A 19,663-nucleotide genomic window follows, 5' to 3' on the forward strand; every position below is an offset into this window, starting at 1 on the left:
AACACTGGGCGCGCGCTGTTGTTAATGTTTGTTGATGCTATTTGATGGTTAGCTGGATGGATGGATGAACAAATAGTTAGTGAACTGGCTCCTGTTTTTCACCGTTGGATCCGGGAATCTTTAAATATTTCGAGTTTTACGTTCAATACCGCCATCAGGCATTCCAGCACATCGCTGGGCTCAGCACGAAACGACGTGAATCCACGCTCGGATTCGAATCCTGCCCAGCACGCGTCCTTCAAGTTTAGCAGGCAAATACGCTACCCACCAGTTCATTACCGAGACAAAATCCGGTGATATGTGGTCGCTGTTCTAGTTCGCAGGGCAGTAGCCCCAGTTTGTTCATTCACGCTAGGCTTTTTGGTAATTAATGCGCTCGGTTTTGTCTCGTCTCTCTGTTCTCTGCTGCTGCCGCCCTCCGATCCGCTATTTCACTGTCTCTCTCTCCCCTCTAGCGCTATGTTATATTCTAGCACTAGTTACCTGTGAGAACAGCGACTGCTATTTAGGCGCTTCTAGTAACGTTTGTCTTTTGGAATGGTGCTGTCTCTTGATGGCGACAGTGCTGCTGCTTATAGCCGTGGTCGTATTACTATTGCTTCTTGATGGCCCTACTCGTGCTACCGCTGCTGCTGCTTGTATTGATAGTGTTCTCAACAGCAGCTGCCGCCGCTGCCGTTGTGGTCGAATTATTATCAGTACCTTTTTATTGTGTTATCCCTGTTTGGTGGTGACGGATGGTCCAGGAATTGACGTGTGTTCCTGGCTAATCGCAGCGATGGCTTAGTGGTTGATGTTTCGTGTGGTGTCTTGTCTGGCAGGGAGTGGTAATGTTTTATGGCCGCATCAATTTAATGTGATACCACGAGAGCAACGTGATTCTAGCGTGAGTGAGTGTGTCTCGTTGGCGAGCGCAGCGGCAGCTCCCGAGGTAAGTATCAAAGTAGAGTGACTGACTTGTTTGGTCGGGATTAAACAATAAAGTCAATAGGTAACGGGGGAACCAAGCAGCTGCTCACTGTCGCTGCTACTGCTGTCGGCAGCAGCAACAATGATAATGATAGCTCCCTAAGCTAATAGTGATGGCGACCACCATGTCATCGTGTCGCCGCCGTCATCCAAGTGTAATTAGTAACGATTCACAGTAGTTATTATTCAATATAAGCCAACATAAACAGAGGAATCAAGCAACGAGTGATCTTCTCTCGGTTGAACTGTCAATGCTAATGCCTATATATATGCGTATATATAGAGTAGAGGAATGACAGTGTGTTGTTTTTGTACGAAAGCTTTCCTGCCACATGTCCTTAATGATGACGGAAGAATTCTGTCTCATTCCATATGGCAGTTATCTCACGTTGAACATAGATATAGAAATTAAGTTAAAATAATAGACAGCAAGCTATCAGAAAAATTGGCCATGATCACGCTTCGGTTTATGAATGTATCTATTTCTTCAAAGGGTAGTTAAGTTGACGTACATCTCTGTTCCAACTACCAAATCCGTAAAAGAAGAAACTCGAGACCGTACTTTGACCTATTTTCAATAGCTGTTGATTCATTTCTGCAAAGCGATAATGCAACTATTGGTTACGTACTGTTCAATAGATATCATCGTGACGATTCTTTGATATATATCATTGGAAATTTTCTGTGGAAGAAGTAGTTGTGATGCCTACACGTTAACTAATTGTTAGAACTATCAAGAAAGCGCAAGCAAAAGATTCTTAACCTGTTTTTACTATTACAAAGATATGTAAAACTTCTGGCCTGAAGCGAGCGTGTAAATATGATTCTTACAAATTATAATCGTTTCATCAGTTATTTATCGCTTGTTATTGCTGTCACATAACGGGTAACATCACGGACGACTATATATATATGTATATGTACGAATGGCAAAATTTCATCACTTTAACGTGTATTATGCCTATATCATCTGTACGATCGCCGCGATTTATTGATACCTGTTGCTATATTCGCAGAACATCTTCGAATTTCCCGTGCTAACTAACTGTTGTTTTTTACGAAACTGTGTAATAGTATAGATAATATAATATTAACCGAGTGGTCAGTCCGGATGCTTAGAGTGAAAGTCACTCAACCGCTATTGTCTCCAAAACCAGCTCGCTGTCCTGGTTTGAATAGTCATCCGCCCGAATATAATTTTTCCTATTTAATTTCGCCCACAGATGGTCTATAATAATAACGAGAGATCATCTGACCAATATTATCGGTATCTGAGCGGAAACCGTGCAGTCAATGCTCCGGAAGCTTTATAGGAAATACACAAATATATACGATACGCAGACGTACATAGTCAGCTAGTCCTGCCTAGTGCTGTCTAAGGACCATGCCACAGTGCTACAACTTTTAATCAAAGTGTAACGGTGCCAATGTAAATACTTGTTGTACAACAACAACCATCAAAACAACAACGATAACAACACTTTGATACATACACACGCTAGCGAAATAAGACAATCGCAAGAAACATCGTCAGTTAGTGCTGCTACCGTTACTGGTGCCGTTCACCTGTGAATGGACGGGTCCGCACAAAAATGTAATGTCCGTGTGTCATGCAATGGTGAGCTGGTTGGCCCCAGGAGCTAGCTAACAGGACCTATATTCACTACTATGTATGTCGAGAAATAAGAGTGACGGAATATAGTTGCTACTAATTGTACGCTAATGGGCATAGCAAAAGTTCGGTGATACATGTTTCGAGGTGCTGACTGCGGTTGTGGTGTCAACGGTATTGCTAATGTTGTTGTTGTAAACAGCTGATGTTTGCGCTTTGTAGATCTACGAGAACTACGAGAGTCCTAGTTCTTCTGTCTACGTTCAAATTTACGGTGATTACAACATTGGCTGATTAGATCGTTGTTGGAACTAATCGTTGGTGGTAATTATTAATCAGGTCATGCTTGTGTGGTGTAAATATTAGCATAAAGCATTAGGTCCGTTTTGGGTCGAATGAGACATCCCCATGATGAATTATACCGAAATAGATATGAATTCAATGCATAGACTTTGATTGAAACATTAATTCAGGAGTTGACCACCGACCGGGCGCAAGGAGTCGTAGCTTTACACAAGTATTGTTCTGCTCTTATAGAGCTTAAGAGTTTACTCGCAGTTAAATTACTAAGAAAGAGTGGTCTAGAAGGAAGTTATTAACGCATAATCAAAGCAATTCACTGAAAATCAGATGCTACAAAACTATATCGGTAATTGCGAAAGTATTGCGGAATATAATGTGACATTGTTTTCAAATTTTGCTTCCGTGGGTGGTAGAATGTTTACGTAGCAGCTTCAGGCTGGCTTATGTGATCATTATCAAAACTAAACACATAACATAATGTTCTACAGTAAGTCTTTGTGAGGCCATATCATCTTAACTTAACATCGGTGGTATGACATATGAAGAGTACACGTGCGCCCAATAGCCGCTACAAGCAGCAAGTTGGTATGTCGACATACCTTGTCTAATTGCCATTACTTTTGTTGGGAAGGTGCGCGGTAATCGTAAGGTTAAGGTGACACTGATCCGAGTTCGTCACTCTCACTCAGGGGACTCAGCTGTTAACTGATAAATTATATTCCATTTTCTCGTAGATTGGTCAGACCCACCAATAGAGATCACCCCCCTCATGACAGCGTGTGGGGTAATATTTGAGATTTTGCAGAGGTGTTTTCACTGCATTTTATAAGCAATTACACCCCTCCCTCCGCCCCCAAGCCTGACTAGCGATTTATATTATGTATATCCCAACTCTGTAATAATCATTGCAATCCACTGTCGTCTCAGGATGGGTGCATTCCTATGATATCGCCATAGCTCGCAAGGCTCCTGTAGCACTTTTCGGCATATGTCGTCCGATGGCTATGTAATACGGGTTCTGAAAAGATTATTCGTCTTGTAGTTCTTTGGTTCCACTTCGATTTACTTTCAGGTATTGTTGTAACATTCAGGATAGCATTGTGCTTATTCAGCGAAGTAATTTTGCTTTTAATTTCTCTCGTTTTTTTTTTTAAGTATCTCACTGCACTTCATTGTACATAAGTCTTTATATGACCGGTTATCTTAATATTCTCAAGTCTGCCTTATCGCTTTCTTTCACTCTCTCGTTCGAATATCGTTCTTATCGTTATCATCTTCCGTCCACCTTGCCCGCAATGCTTGGGCATTGAATCTCCAAAAACCCTCGTAGCTGATATCGTCAAGCATAACGTAATTCCCAAATATGATCATCCTTATTCACTAGCGCCTTCCTTTCGATTTGCAGCACTCATTTCGGTCGAACTTTGCATTATAGAAAATCACTACCATAAAACATACTATTGGAATTACTGAAGAATCAAAAAGGAGGATGAAGGCAGACAAATTTACGAGGTGCGAATATTCAAGTTTCGAAAGTTTCAGAAACCTACCGTAGGTTTGGAGAATGTTGATCATGGTCAAATAATATTATCGAGAATAATTAGTCAATGACTAACTTGAAGCGTATAAAACAATGGAAAAACTGGTAGAACATAATTGGTAGTAAATATACTGACGAAAAGATATTGGCTCACGTCGTTGGGGCATAACCGCATTCTATAATTTGATCTAACCAATTTTTACCCTCCTATATGAATCTGAAGCTCTATTGACGCTATTTGATAGAAGCAAAAATTAATGGTAATAATAGTGATATTTTCTAATGTCTATAATCTTTGTTGTTTGATCATGATTATTGCAAAGCCTGTTTACCAAACGTTCACAAGAGATAAATCTATTGAAACCTAAAAAACAATAGCCGTACATGTCAAGATGTTCGAGGTCCCGCTTCGAACAATTGACTAAGCAAAAATTTTGTAATTCCATTTGGCCGTTATTGGCATGCTCAATTTGCAAGTTATAATGATTTCCAGGAGATGAAGATGCTAGAAAATATTGAAAATTCGAGATTCTTTTTAAATCAACAAAGAGATGGGAATTTTTAATATTAGCATGTCAATATAACTCGAAATAGTTGAAGCAAGCAACCTGTTTTATATATAGAGTATTCACTGTCCGCTAAACGACAACGATGCGTCGTTATCGTTGTGATCTGTCTCTGCATTAGGAGCATCGCTTAACATCATTGTCGTTAAATTAACACGCATTAACAAGTACGATCATTGTGATATATGAAAGAATCCGTCGAACATTCAAAATAGAAAAGTGAGTGATATGTTCAAATTGCTTTGAACAAATAGGAAAAGCGGAATCATAAAGACAAGGTACTGCTAAGTAACCTGCAGGACACTTCAAATCGCCCAAAAAGGCGAAAAAAGAGGAGCTTGTGGTTGTTTCCGATCTATAAGTAATTTGTTTTTCGTATTTTACATCCAGCAATCAAGCCATTAAGCTTTTTCGAAGCGTGTCAATAAAATCCTAAACATATAAGTATCCCTAAATAATGTAGGCAAACTCGTTACCATCTGCGCTACTACAGGTATGAAAACAGCTGGTCACAAATAGTTTTGCAAAAGATGGTTACCAACTGACAGATGTGAACGAATAATGTACAAGTAATGTAAAGCTGTCAGATCAAAGACAAAGTTTTACAGTATAACTTGTGGTTATAATTAGCTGAACTCATTAAGTCATAAGTCTCATAACTCATAATAATCATATCTCATAATAATCACTTATAAGTCATACTCGTTCATTAGAAGACGTTCTTTATACAAATCTTTGAATGGGAAGGTTTTAAACAATGAAAAACTTCTATCAATATATATATATATTATTATTATTATTAGCGTATTTTATGGACTTTCTTATGAATCAGCTCATTTTTGGGTCTCAGTAGCATGGGAAGACGGTCCTACGACCCTGCCATTGTCATCTTAACGTGTGTTCCTTAATCTACAGTCTTATACGTTTGCTGACATGCCTCTTGTAGTAATATCACTTCTACCTAAGGGTATAACCGTGCATAATAAGCGTATACTAGTGATACTGTAATTTGTTGAAATATTCATGAAAGCTAATTTTTCTGCTCTGAACAAATATATGTACGGACACTTTATACAGTTTTAGCTTAGTTACTTAGTTTTTTTTTGTTGTTGTTTGCTTGATTTACTTTTGGCAGATGGAGGAAGTCGTGCGCGGGTTCCTCACTATGGGCGACGCTGCGAGCCACCAACGTGTGCTCGAGTACTTCGAACAACTGAAGCGGTTGCCTGATGGTTGGCAGCAGTGCGTGTCGGTAGTCACAACAACAGACATGTAAGTCAAATTTCCCTGATATGTGCAATCTTGCAAAGCTATACGAAAAGGGCTTGAAATACGATCATGTAATTATTTATGAAACACCATTTCGGTATATCTGCAACGCTTGGTCGAGTGCCATATTTACCATAGAAGGAGATAATTTCTTACCCTTCTGAATTTTTATATATCCAGTATCTTACTGTGCACTACGAACGTCTTCCTGTGTATAAGAATCTTTGTAATAGTTGTTTATAACGTCTTTCTCTATATTAGGGACGATGCAAGTCGATTTGTCTGTTTAAACGTGATTGAGCACTATGTGAAGACCCAGTATGCGACAGCCGGGGAGCAGGAGCAGAATATTCTGCGGATGATGGTGACGCAATGGATGACTCGTGCCGGCCAGGCTGATCGGCCGCGCGATGCAGTCTTCGTGTCAAACAAATTCGCATACATTGTCACACAGATTGTGGTTGTTGATTTCCCGACGCGCTGGCGGACATTCTTCTGCGATTTGATGTCGATCACGATGAAGCCAGCCTGGGACCTTTACTTGCGCATTCTAACAGCGATTAATCAGGACATAGCGGAGAGGGATATGCATCGCACCCCAAAGGAGGCTGCCCGGGGCACTTTTATTAAAGATTCTATGCGCGAAACGTGCGTACCCCAGATCGTCGACACGTGGTATAACATTCTGGTGAGTACTGCTGAATATTGAATAAAGGGTAATTTTAGCGGCAAACGGGCATTGAGTCAGTTGTTAAGGGACTTAGTGACCCTTAAAATATCGTAATGCATTTATCAATTGATGCTGATAGACCAATTCTGAATGAAGATGTCTTTAGAAATTGAAATTGGCATAAAGATTTAAAGTTGTCAAACGAATGTAGTGTTACTCAGATCACTTATCGGGGTATAAAAGCAAGTTTCGAATGACAGACAATGTGATTGTCACGTGTATATTTTACAGATGTCGCCAGGTTGTGAGCCGTCTGTGTACGCTCAGTGCTTACAGACAGTCGGTATGTACGTGTCGTGGATAGACCTTGGCCTCGTATTTAACGAGCGCATGATGTCACTGCTACTGACGTTTCTTGCTCGTGAAGGTGAAGTACGTGAAGCAGCCGTTGAATGCTTCACGGAGATTGTTCACAAGGGAATGGAGCCTGCCGCTAAAATTCAACTTGTACTCAGCCTTTTTGGTGCTCTTCAGCCGACACTCGAAGCTGTGTCTCCTGCAACACCCGATGACGAAATCGATTTTGTCATTAAACTCTCGAAAATGCTCAACTTTATGATGACGCACGCATTATTGTCCTGTCAAAAGTGAGTGCTTAAATGGCGTAAACCCCATTTATTTTTGTATTCAAATCCAATTCAAAGCTGCAACCTGTTTCTGTGCGGCAGTTTAAATGTACCCGCAAATTCAGTGGAGATTCAATTGTATGCTCCTGCCTTGTATGATATTAATACAGTTTGCTTTTTTTTTGCTTTTTCGTTGTTTGCAGAGTTAGTCCAAGGAGGAATAGTAATCTGGACCCCGAGCAGATGGCGATTATGCAATCAGGATGGGACCTTATTGAACAACGGCTGTTTCCGCTTGTGGTAAAGTTGTTCGCCCATCCAGATGACGATGTGTCTGGCGCAGTTAGTGAAGGCATTAGGGAGTATCTGCAGTTCATGAAGCAACGACCGTATAGCGGAGTGCAAAGGGATATTGTGCGGCGCATACTCTATGTGATCGTGACTAAGTACAAGTTTGAGCCGGATTACGATTTCGACTCGGCTGGCGAGAACGAAGCAGACTTTATGGAGTTTCGTCGGACCCTTAAGGTTCTGTTCGATAATATCGCACAGCTGGATAAAGAACTGGTTCTTAGTGTGGTTCAAGAGCTTGTACGAACTACGCTGGCGACGTGGAAAACTCTACCTTTCCAGGATGTTGAAGTAGCTATCGCCTTCCTCTACCTCCTAGGTGAGGCCGTCCCACAACAAAGCAGTGAGGTCATTTCGATGATGATTGCCAGTCTCATTTCAAGTAATGTGTCATCACATCCGCACACATCTGTACGTTTGCAGTTTTTCGAAACATGCGCCCGGTTTGAAAAGTTGTTTACTGCAGAGATGTTACCACCAATCATCGCAGCATTTCTTGACGGGCGTGGTCTACGTTCGACAAACCCTAATGTCCGCTCCCGTTGCAGTTATCTTTTCTCGAAAATGATCAAGTCGAACAAAAGCAAGCTCGAGGGCTACGTTGAAGAGATCCTGTGTCGTCTTCACGATCTGCTGCTGCTGCCGGAATTCAATCAGGCAATGGATCCGAATAAGTTGTCTGCTGATGACCAGCTGTACTTATACGAGGCGACGGCAGTCCTGATCATTACTGGTCAATACTCTACGGAAAAAAAAGAACAGCTATTACGCCAGTTATTGTCTCCTCTCATGCAGAGTTACACAATGTATGAAAGCCAGTTGATGCTTCAGCCGCTCCAGTCGCCTCTTCGTCAGCAGATGGCTGAGCAGATGTGCCATGCCATTGCATTAACATCCCGGACGAGCAAAGCGTTTACGAGCATCCAGACGATGCGGGCATGTTGCTGCGTAGAGATCTACATTGAGGCAATATCGGTGTTTGGTAAAGCTTTAACACTAGCGAATCCCACAGACGATCCGGCCGTTGCCTCGGTGCATACGGCGTTACGACAGTTTTTGCATCGTATGGTTGTCTGTTTGCACAGCAGCGAGCTGATCCCATTTATGTCTCATACGCTGGGAACCATGCTGGGTGTACAGAACGCACAACAGCCGATACCACAGCCGTGTGTGAATCTGTTGGAACGGACTCGCCCGCTTCAGGAAACCATCCCGCTGATTAACCAAATTCTAGCCAAATTCAAACGGGAGAATCTGCCGATCATGCAAAGCAGTGTACCGTTGATGCGGGACCTCTTTTTACCGACGGTGCAGTTAATTTTTAAGTGCCTCGAAGTACCGATAGAGTCCAGCGACCAAGTGTCACTCAAAGATCGTCAAACTCTGCAGCGGGCGTATTTTGGGCTTATCCAAGCTATGGTCTCGGCGGACATTTTAACCGAAGTAATATCGCCCCAAGAAACCCTGCAGTTGGAGAAGGTGTTCAGCACGATCATTCAAGGTGCCGTCGATTTTCCTGACCCTGTAGCGCAAAAAACATGCTTCTCGATTCTACGGAAAATGGTCGAATCCTGGGGAAAATGCTCAAACAATGTTGCATTCATACGTTTTATGTACGACGCCATACTTCCAGCCTGCTTCCAGGCACCACTTAAGGACACATTTGACCTAACAGATGCGCAGACAGCACTCGTCCTTACTGAAAGCGCACACTGCGTCCAGAGTATTTTCAAGGCTCGGGTAAGTCGTGAAACTTAAAAGAAAACTAAAACAATTCCTCAGAACTGAAGTGTTAGATTGCTTCTCTTACAAATAGTTCACTCATTATAGAGTCAGACCTATAGTATATCATATTACATATTTTAAATTTATGCGGCAAAGTGTTATCTGACAAAGCAGTTATATGCGGATGTCTGAAGTAATATTCTTTATCATTTGTCTACCTAATAAGGAGAACTCTGCACGCATTCTAACTGAAATCCACTTGTTTCACTATATTCCAGCGAGAAGAGCTTCTTTTGTTTCTGAGCAACGAACTGCTGCCTAAGTTAAGTTTAGATGGGGCCCAGATCCAAGACTTTAGGGACCATATGCAGCAAGATATTAAATTTTTTCGACCATACTTCAAAGTAAGTGGATAAGTCATTTTCCCAGCAAGTTAATTAGGGCAGTGAAAAACAAAAATATAACCAAAAGTAAAAGTATCGAGTGTGCTTTAATATCTTGTACCACATTAATACAATTACTATACTTCACACGTGTAATATTATCATAAGCTAGTTTTAATATATATGTCTTGAGCCTTAATCTTTCGCTCTTCAAAGCGTATAAAGCACTAATGCTTAGCTGTAAAAGATCGACGCCACATTTTAACTAAGTCGATTCCCATTTTTTAAACAGAACATATTTTGCAACGTCTTTTTCTCACAGCAATTGCTCGAAAACTATATCATATATTTGTTTGAAATTGATTTCATTTTTTTCTATTTCCCTGTTGTCTTTCTCGCAGAGTTTATTCGAACATTTACGCAAGCGGACCGGTCTATAGCCCAGTGATTCAGCCGGCGCCCTCAAACAATCGCGTAACGGGCGGCGGTGCTTTTGAAAGCGAACCACGTAAATTTGATTGCAATATCGACAGTCGCGTCATTTATATATCGTTATAAGATATAATAGCTGTTCGAAGCCATTCGTACGAGTTGTCGACTTTGCTAAGCAATCCGCTGTCGCCAAGATATACAAGCAACCAATTCGTACAGCGGGAACAGGAAGAACCGTGCCGAATGGACGCCAGAAATCACTTACCACGTATTATGGACTCCACTAGCTAATCTAATTAATTTATCCATGCCAAACGGAGTACATACCGTTTGCATTGTTTTCAAGTATTTCTACACTGCGCGTCTCTGTTGTTCATTCGCACTTCACGAATCTGCCTGCTTTAACGGCAACGGACGAATGTTGAAAGCACAGAAATATGCTGCGGTACGCGCTGCCTACACCTCGTTTGGTCGCTAGTCCTATCATAGATAAAAATATTGTTATTCAAACGATGATGGTGGTGATGATGACCGACGACGTAAGAATTGTGCATGAGAATAACTACACGGTGGCTACAATAAGGCTAGCTATGATATTACTCCTATAAATTAAGAAAACTTACTTCTGCACCGAGCTAGCGGACGCTAATCTATCGGCGGACGCTAGCGGATCTAGCGGACGCTTCAATCTACTGAGTTGTCGACCGAAGTGGAGTTGGACGGGCATAAAGAGGGAACAAGATGGTCAGGAGGTCGTCGCTTATGTTTCCACTCACCGAGTCGATTCAGCTAACAAGATGTCCGTAAAGAGATACATTATATTGATTCGGACTCTAGTGTTGATTGGAGAAAACTCCCGCTCGCTTTTGTCACAGCTACTCTTATATGTGGTAAGAGTAAAAAAGGGGGAAAAATTCTACATTTCTTCACGCTACTGAAAACAATGTAACCGGTAAATGAGTGCTGTAGATACTAGATAAATTCCGACCACTGCTCAACAAAAAAACGATGTCCACAGTAAGGCTATAGGACTTTTCGCACGTCCATGCCTCAAAATGAAATTATTTTCGCGGTCGACAACGCGATGGCAACGGCAGCTGCAGCAACAGCTGTGAGCTAATGTATGTACATTATTTTTTTTGTTTCTGCCTTGTTTATTATTTGTTTATAAATAGATATCCGTAATATATATGTGACACTTGTGTTTGTCGTGGTTCTTTACTGAACATAGAACCGTGAAAGAGTAGGTAATCGTAAAAGGCATAGATGTGCATAAGATACACGAATAGAGGCGTATCTCAATGGGAATTTGAATTATGGCTTACTTTTTCTCATAAACTCGCATTAGAGGAGTATATTGTCAAAAAAAAAAGTGAACTCTATAAATTTCTCAATTTAATTTCGGCATGACAACCTTGTTGGTAGTTCACTAAGCAGAAGCAGGTCATTTTTAGCTGACCGAATACGAGAAAGGTATTTGAACATGCTATTTTCTAAATAGCGATTTCATCTCCTGTGTTTTTTTGTCTGTGTTAGTAGCTATGTGAGGTGTGGGGCGGCATGAACCAGGGGTGATGGCAGTCGTTGCTATAGGCGCGCGTATGCCTGGTCTGTTTATGATTTGGTCGTACTAAAGTGAGCGCGTCAATTTGTGGAGTTACGTCATTTTATGGAGGGCCCTGTTGCCTAAAGGCGAAAGAGCTCACTCAAATTATGATAAAGAAGCAAAACATATAACAGTGTAATAAAATAACTGTGTCGCGATATATATAAAAACATTATCGGATTTACATAAAGTACGTACTACTGTAAGCAGTAGCAGTTCTATGGCCAACGGCTGAATATAATGTCAATGAAATGCAAAGCTAGATAAAAGAATACGATAGAAAGCGGACACGATATGCTGAAGTGAGAAGATGAGGTCAGCGTTTGCGTGTCATTACCTGTGAACGCTCGTTGATTTTGACTGTTGTATATAAAAGGGGTGGACGTAACACATAGCATACGGTTGAACGTATGGACAAGAATATGTTACCGGCGATCATGTAGCGAAGACATAGCGACTAGCAGATCAAGAAAACATTAGTTTGAACATGGTTTGCAGTGTTATTAACGTCTGGAAGCTAAGCGGGTACTGACCAACGATCAACTTGATAAATATCAGGTTGGCAATGATATATAGAGACAAATCTATTATAGTCTACCTCAATTGCTCATAGAGACCCGAAACTCCGTTGTAGAACAAATTGATGATGATGGCGGCAAAGAACAGGTTTCTTTATTAAAGAACGGCTACGGCGTGCGCCGTTGCAAAAAACAATCAAAATTGTTTTCTTGCGGTTAATTCTTTTCAATAATGTACCTATGAGTGAAATCCCAGCGGGAAGTCGCAATGAAAGACGCATGAAGATATGCATGCATTCTAAAAAAGTGAAAAAATATAGGTATATAAGGTGAAACTGTGTCGTCGAAATATTCAACGAGAACGGTTTATCTGTAAAGCGCGTGTGAGATACGGATATAGTGGCAAGGTCAACATCTAACGATGAAATTACGCAAATGTTGAATGCTCTTTTTAGCGCAGCACTGTCAAAAGAATTCTTGGAAAGAGTATTTAACTCTTTTCCGTAGCACGTTTGGAAGACGAAATACAACGAGAATGAGGTAGGCTTGTGAAGATTGATGCTGATTGATTACAAGAAAGACACAACGCAGGTGACTCTAGCATGTAGGGAAAAATCTATCTGTATTATATTTTTGTTACAAGCTAATAGCTTAAGAAATAATAAATGATAACAATGTTAGGCTGGGCAGCGCGATATTTGAACAGAAAGTTGGAAATACAGGAAAAATAGGCACTTGAAAAAAAAATGCAAAAAGCAAAAGGACGAGTCAACAAAATTTTAAGTTTTTTGGTAGCAGAGACCAGTATGGAATTGAACTAGTAATTAATAAGCGATTATGGAAGTTTAAAGCAAACACGTTTTACATAAATAAACAAGACGACGAAGAAGAGAAAACTAAAAAACCTGAGTTCACGCAATGAGCCAGGTATATATATACATATATATATACCCCATAATATAGAAGTGAATATATTTCGTGTAATAATAGTTATATAAAGAATTACTATTGTCTGTGACTTATAAGAAGGGTAGAATACTATAGAGAAAAGATAAATGATGCCACGAAGAGGCTTCGAGGCTGGTTACAGCGGACGCGTAGTCTTTAGTGGTTAGACTGTCTACGTTTATTCATCGCAGACATTTTTCGGCGAACGCTTATCGTTAAAACTATTGATTGATGAAAGTCTATTATTGATAAAACCAAGGAAGAAGTGAACATATGGAGAACGAGTGAAGCTTAAAGTATATATATATATATATATATATATATATATATCATGAGGTGAATATTATATATTCATTTCATTGGAGATCATCTGAACCCGAGGTCTTTTTTACCCAAAAGAAACAAATGGAGTGAAAAGGCTGGACGTGTTATAATTAGAGAAGAAAAATTATTGCACAATGTCTGTTAACCAACTAGTTAAACCAGATTGTTGTAAACAAGCGAAAATTAGCCTCGGCTAAGCAAACTTCGCTGGAGCCGTAAAATGCCAGGCAAATTCGATTCGTTAAGTTAGATGAAAAATAGAAAAACAATGATATATACAAAAGTTCCATTCTTTCGACTACACAAGCATTAGCACAGCTGCAATTGGAAAACCTGCCCGTAAATTTTTGGAGACTGTTGATGTCTGTAACGCATAAAATATATGATGCGTGGGTTTATCAAGAATTGTGGGGTCAGGCATAAGTCAACTTTATTTGCATTTTTGTAAATACATTTCTAACTGTAGACTCGTTATTTTCAAAATGTGTAGCAACCGTTTGGTTATTTCATGGACGCTTTGGATAGTTGGTGAATTGCTAAAGGAAATATAGAATTGACAACAGAAAAACACGTAACCGTTTTGCCCGACATTTGTCGAATCCGTGGAACATTGTTTGGACAAAAGAAACATTGAACATTACTGTTGCAGTCACTCAGAAGTTCGTATCATTGCAAGAAATTATTTGCAATAAACTCCATTGGCGTTATTTTTTACTGAAAATAACTGGCTGCTAAGCATTTTCTTTTAGGTTGTCTATTTTTATATGGAAACGACTTGGATTCAACGAAAGTATAATTTATAGCATAAAGCAATATAGGAATTATCCTTATCTTATTATTATTATTATGATGAAACGTCAACCGGCATCGGTATTACAACGAAATTATGCATTGTTTGCGGTGCTCTTATACGTATAATGCATTAAAAATACTAAGTAGAATTGAAAGAGAAGCATGAATAAAACCAGCCGTTCAAAATATATGGATTTTTCATCGAACACAACCATTTATTATTGATCTACATGAATATACTTTACACGTGTGTATCCTACAACGCTGTTATTATATAGTGTGTTTATTATAATTATTAAAGAACATTTTTTTAAACAAGGCTAAATTGAGAAAATCATTAAAACCTGTTACTATTTTTACCAGTGACAAGTTCAAATGTGGTTTCATACGCTGATGGTTCGGAAAACGTTGAATCCACTGTGCGCCGTACTGAGAAGGACTCCAGGCATTTGTGGATGCCAATGACATTCTTTCACCTCCTGTTGACCCTGTAAATTAGCAAGCGATAAAGCACATTAGCTACCACATACAGTACAAGTATTTAATTTTACTTGCTCTTTGTGTTTCGCCGACAGGCATATATGTTGAAACATTATGTACCCTTATAAAGTTTTAAGATATAAGGAAATACAGGCAGCTTAGGCCTGTGTTACAGTTTATAAATAGTAGTTGCAAAGTAGATTATAAATGCAGGCAGTGATTACCAGTTTCCAGGGCATCGCATGGAAATTTCAGCTGATTTTAGTTTGTCTTCCTGTTTTCTTAAGCGTTAAATAGTCTAGCACTGCGATTAAATGCCTTATTTCTTAAATCCTTATCATCTTTTACCATACCTGGTGAATAAAGAGCAATTGTGGTGGGAGGTCATCAACACCATCTCCCTCAGCTCCCTGGGCTGCCACGGTTTCCGCGTCATGCTCAATAGCAAGATCCCATAACGTGACACAGTCATCCTCCGACGAGGCCTTCAAAGAAGTAAGAAAATATGCATTTATTTATCGGTTCAATATTCATCAAGAGTTACTGTCAACTATATCGAATAAGCGATAACAACTGTGGTTAAAAGTAATTTCTATACTTGCCACAATAAGCCATGTGTTATTCATCATAGCTTTTAACGTCATGAATAACTAAAGACACTTAAATGCATGCTAGGTGCCGCCGACAACTTTACTTGTCCATTCAATAGTCAGTGATTCGACAGTGTAGTCACGTTGAGTGCATCAAACTTACCGCAAAAACGGTGCTATCCGTAGGATGCCATTCAATTGAAGTGATAGGCGCTTTGTGGTAATCAAAGAGTGTAACCGGCTTGCCTGTCTTGAATTGTCGGAGGTCCCAGACTTTAATTATGCCATCGTCCCCGCCAGATAGTAGGAATGTTTTGTCAACTCGGTTCCACCCGATCACGTTGACGTCGCTTGTATGTGCGTCTGCTACTGATAGCATGCATGCTTTGGCTGGATTAGCACGAATATCGAATATTCGCACGGATTTGTCCACAGAACAACTGGCCAATACGCTGCTTTCGTTTGGCGACCACTGTATGTCCTCGACACTATCAGTGTGGCCCATTAAAGGTCGTTCATCGACTTTGAATCGAGCGCCATTATCCAAGGGACGCCATACATGAATACTGCGGTAGCAATCTCCCGACGCAAGTTGTCCAGGGACCATTGGTGACCAGTCAAGACCAAACCCCTCTTTTTTGTGGCCTGTTCAAATAGAAATATTGTCAAAAGTAAATTACCTGGACAAAAACATTTTAGATAAACAAAATGACTAGGAAAGACTATAGGGTTACTTTTTTATATATATTAAAGTATATACACCTGTATAGATACTTTAATAGGTAAGTTATCCGAAAAACCAAGCAGGAATAAGGATGCAAGGTATAAGGACGATGTCACGCTAAAACGCCGCTTTCTAGAAAAGAAGAATTTATGAAGGTTCTATATAACAGCTTCAATTAGTAGATATTCTTTGGAATTATTGAGTGCTTTTAATTTTTAGGGAAAAAAACACACTTAGAATGGGCATTTGTATGTAACAGGTATAGGCATTTGCACTTATATGTAACTTCTTTTGCACTAAATGGAAATGCTGTCTTTTCGAAAACGCCTACCAGAAAACTTGAAAAACGGTTGTGGAGCCAGCTTCTTTTTGATATAACTTGTTAACAGTTCACTTTTCTGTGTTGCGGCAACTGCTTCAGTAATATCTGTTACATAAACAGACCCATTATCTGACCAGCTAGCGCATATTTTTCTCCCGTTCGCAAACTCCTGAACTCGAACTCTGAAATACGTCATTATTATTACAATTTAATTGTTATCCGTTCACTTGCTAATTTGCGAATAATATACTAATTGAATTGTTTTTGGACGTTTTGAGTTTCTAATTCTTTCCTGATTCACATTAGTGCCTTTAGAACCCTCAGAGATCGGTAACCCTGTCTAATAGACGCATCTGTTTAAATAGAATATGAGCTTATATACCAACCTATTAATAGCACCTGAATGTGGGACACTGGCAACGTTGAGCTTGGGCTTTCGATTTGCTGTATCCTGTGTGTTATAGTCATCATAGGCGTCATTATCGTCTTCGGCGCTGTCGTCGTCGTCGTCGTCATCGTCGTTGCCGTGGGTTTGGTCAATTCGATGCATGTTCCACAATTTCATGCATAATAGATTGTTCTGTTCATGTGTTTCAGCCTGTGTACCTGCAGAGTAATGCAAAAAAGACTATAACTGGCTGTGAATTATTTTCCTAATATATTAAATAATGACTTTGCTTATTTGGCTTCAACTTTGTTGTTTATTATATGAAGCACTAGGATAGCTTTGTGAGCTGTCTCAAACACGGCGAATATCTCTAAAGGAGCATCTAATCTACGCTGAAAATGCATCAGTGTGGTTACATACCAGCGACGATGTACACCGTCAAAGGGAACACGTCGGCACGATTGTCTCCTAGTTGGTCACGAAGGATATCGAAGCTAAGGCAAGGCGCGAATGTGGTTGCCTGGTGGTAAAGGACGTATGCGTTATGATCCATGATTAACTCTTCATCTTCGGCTAAGATTCGTTTGCCCGGTATGAACACGCCACCACCTTCTCCGTCTTCTTTTCCGCTTTCTGGATAAAAACAAACATAATACACAATATACAGCTTAAAGATGGTTGAAAACATTAGTTAAGTATAGTTAGAATTTTTTGGAATAAATAGAACTATGATTATTATTATTAATTTTGCTATTGCTGCTCAACAGACATGGTTATCATAAACACGAGAACGAACTATAGTAGGCTGCACAACTTTAAATTTTCTTATGTTCTCTTAATATTGGTTTCCATGTTACTGACTTTTATTATTTTCATCGTTCTCACTGTCTTCATCATCATCATCAGCATGACCATCATCGTCGTCGTTGTCTTCGGTGTTCTCGTCACTTTGCATTTGAGCGTCTTCAGACTGGCCCTGCTCCATCTGCTCGCTTTCGGAGACGCATGATGACAAATCCTCATCGTCCTTTCCATCTGCCTTCTTCTTAGGATTGATCATCGTCACTTAATGAGTACAAATGCGTTCAGGTAAAAATATAAATTAAATGGGAGGTATAGGTTGAAAAAAATGGTTAAAAAATGCTCATTTTGATAAGGAACAACTTTCACAGTTGACAGAAGTGGTACTGTAGTAATATGAATGTCGAGTAAAGATGATTTCCCAATATTTTCACCTGAATCCATTTATATGCATGACAGAACGGTGATTATCATTTATTACGACGGCTGTAAGATATTCTGCATTTGATCTCTGTAATAAGGATGTTCAGGAGCCTATCTAAAAGTTACTCATATATTTTAACGTATTTTATCGTGAATTTGTCAATATTAGTCGCCAAAAATGTTAAAAATAAAACACCGAATTCGCGCACTGGGTCCCTTTTTTATTAATTTATACTGCAAATGATGGCGTTGTATCCAATAAAGCTATATATGTTGCATATAGAAGCTATGATAAATGGCATGATTAATATGTCAAACTAGCTTCGGAGTAAAAATAATGAGAGGCCCAAGTGAATCAACGGGTGAGCGCTTCCCATAGAGGGGCACCGAAATCGAGCTAAATTTTTAGCACGTGCTTATTGACTGACTTGATTTGTTTCTTGGAAATGAGAAAACGGGTAGGGTGTCAACATCATGGAAATACTAGCAGCTGCCACTACTCTATTAGGTGCACTTACCAAAATTAATGAAAATACTTGTTTTGTAGAGATATTTCACAAAATTTCGTCGTTTGCAAATGAAACCAAACACGTGGATTGGAGACACATGACTAGATGCACTAACGTTACCAAAGCTGTTTCTAGACAAGTAACCTGTCTCACGAGAAGCTCCACACATCTTATCGAATAAAACATTTTTTCGATGATTTGGTTACTTCTACGAAGTTTTATTGCTGCTTATTGATTTCCGTCGAAGCCTAACGCGCTAAAGCTTTTCACCGAAGTAACATTACTTGAGCATCATCTGGTTTGCTTATTGTTTTGGTATAGGCGGCCATTTATGATCTGTGTTTTGTATACAGTATATACTGAACTGCAGTGCTGTTCTCTCTGCTATGGTACACTCGATCGTCTAGAATAGACGCAATGTAATATCGAGAAATAGATCTGTTTAAAAAATACACCATATCCGCACACATGAAACAACTGTGTCGTACATGTATTTATTGATGGACGCAAGGCTTTAGCAAATAATCAGAGAGTGTCATTTGGGACTTTGACATGGCGCGCTGATTTCCGAGAAGGAGATACGCATCGAACATTGCGCGCATGATTTTCTTATAGAGAAACGTTTAAAAATGCATTAATTTAAAAATTCAACGTGTAATGTACAACATGTGTAAAAATCGACGATATGTGTACTCATATTTTTTTTAGTACTTCTACTACGTGTATATTGTTTACTGAAAAACCAGCCAGAAATATTTACGTGTCTGTGCCTATTCTTCATTAATTTTATAC

At 39.7% G+C, this 19,663-nt stretch overlaps 3 protein-coding genes across 8 annotated transcripts in view; 2 read left to right on the plus strand and 1 right to left on the minus strand.

Moving 5' to 3' along the window:
- The first annotated feature begins 343 nt into the window (after positions 1 to 343).
- On the plus strand, positions 344 to 14,822 carry LOC111266759 (exportin-T). 2 transcript variants are annotated; one of them, XR_015313548.1, is made up of 8 exons: positions 344 to 931; positions 6,126 to 6,262; positions 6,521 to 6,947; positions 7,221 to 7,576; positions 7,759 to 9,646; positions 9,910 to 10,035; positions 10,416 to 11,567; positions 11,986 to 14,822. XR_015313548.1 is itself a non-coding variant. In XM_022844501.2 (7 exons), exons 1-7 carry the CDS (start codon positions 794 to 796, stop codon positions 10,452 to 10,454), a joined length of 3,111 nt encoding a protein of 1,036 aa, XP_022700236.1. In that variant the 5' UTR covers positions 344 to 793; the 3' UTR covers positions 10,455 to 14,822. The 2 variants fall into 2 exon arrangements, 1 of the variants encoding a protein (XP_022700236.1); XM_022844501.2 differs by having other exon boundaries at positions 10,416 to 14,822.
- l(2)09851 (WD repeat-containing protein 1 l(2)09851) lies at positions 14,823 to 19,127 on the minus strand. The gene is made up of 8 exons (XM_022844510.2): positions 18,881 to 19,127; positions 18,000 to 18,203; positions 17,559 to 17,771; positions 17,137 to 17,356; positions 16,760 to 16,932; positions 15,868 to 16,349; positions 15,468 to 15,599; positions 14,823 to 15,122 (listed from the first exon to the last, which is right to left on the minus strand). Exons 1-8 carry the CDS (start codon positions 19,038 to 19,040, stop codon positions 15,018 to 15,020), a joined length of 1,689 nt encoding a protein of 562 aa, XP_022700245.1. The 5' UTR covers positions 19,041 to 19,127; the 3' UTR covers positions 14,823 to 15,017.
- A 96-nt stretch (positions 19,128 to 19,223) lies between these two features.
- LOC111266761 (uncharacterized) overlaps positions 19,224 to 19,663 on the plus strand; it is a 6,861-nt gene continuing 6,421 nt past the window's right edge. Inside the window, exon 1 of one of the 5 annotated variants that reach the window (XM_022844506.2) lies at positions 19,224 to 19,290. The gene's annotated coding sequence lies outside the window, so the exon portion shown is untranslated. Of the gene's footprint in view, positions 19,561 to 19,663 lie in introns of all 5 variants that reach the window. The other 4 variants (XM_022844505.2, XM_086971053.1, XM_022844508.2 and 1 more) reach the window with 4 other exon arrangements.

The sequence above is a fragment of the Varroa jacobsoni genome, unplaced genomic scaffold (assembly GCF_002532875.2).
Source record: "Varroa jacobsoni isolate VJ856 unplaced genomic scaffold, vjacob_1.0 scaffold_1113, whole genome shotgun sequence".
Taxonomy (NCBI): domain Eukaryota; kingdom Metazoa; phylum Arthropoda; class Arachnida; order Mesostigmata; family Varroidae; genus Varroa; species Varroa jacobsoni.

Coding starts and splice junctions, on each gene's coding strand:
- LOC111266759 (XM_022844501.2), top strand. CDS start 794: ATGTTTCGTGTGGTGTCTTGTCTGGCAGGGAGTGGTAATGTTTTATGG. Junction 6,948..7,220: donor ACACGTGGTATAACATTCTG/GTGAGTACTGCT, acceptor TATATTTTACAG/ATGTCGCCAGGTTGTGAGCC. Junction 7,577..7,758: donor GCATTATTGTCCTGTCAAAA/GTGAGTGCTTAA, acceptor CGTTGTTTGCAG/AGTTAGTCCAAGGAGGAATA.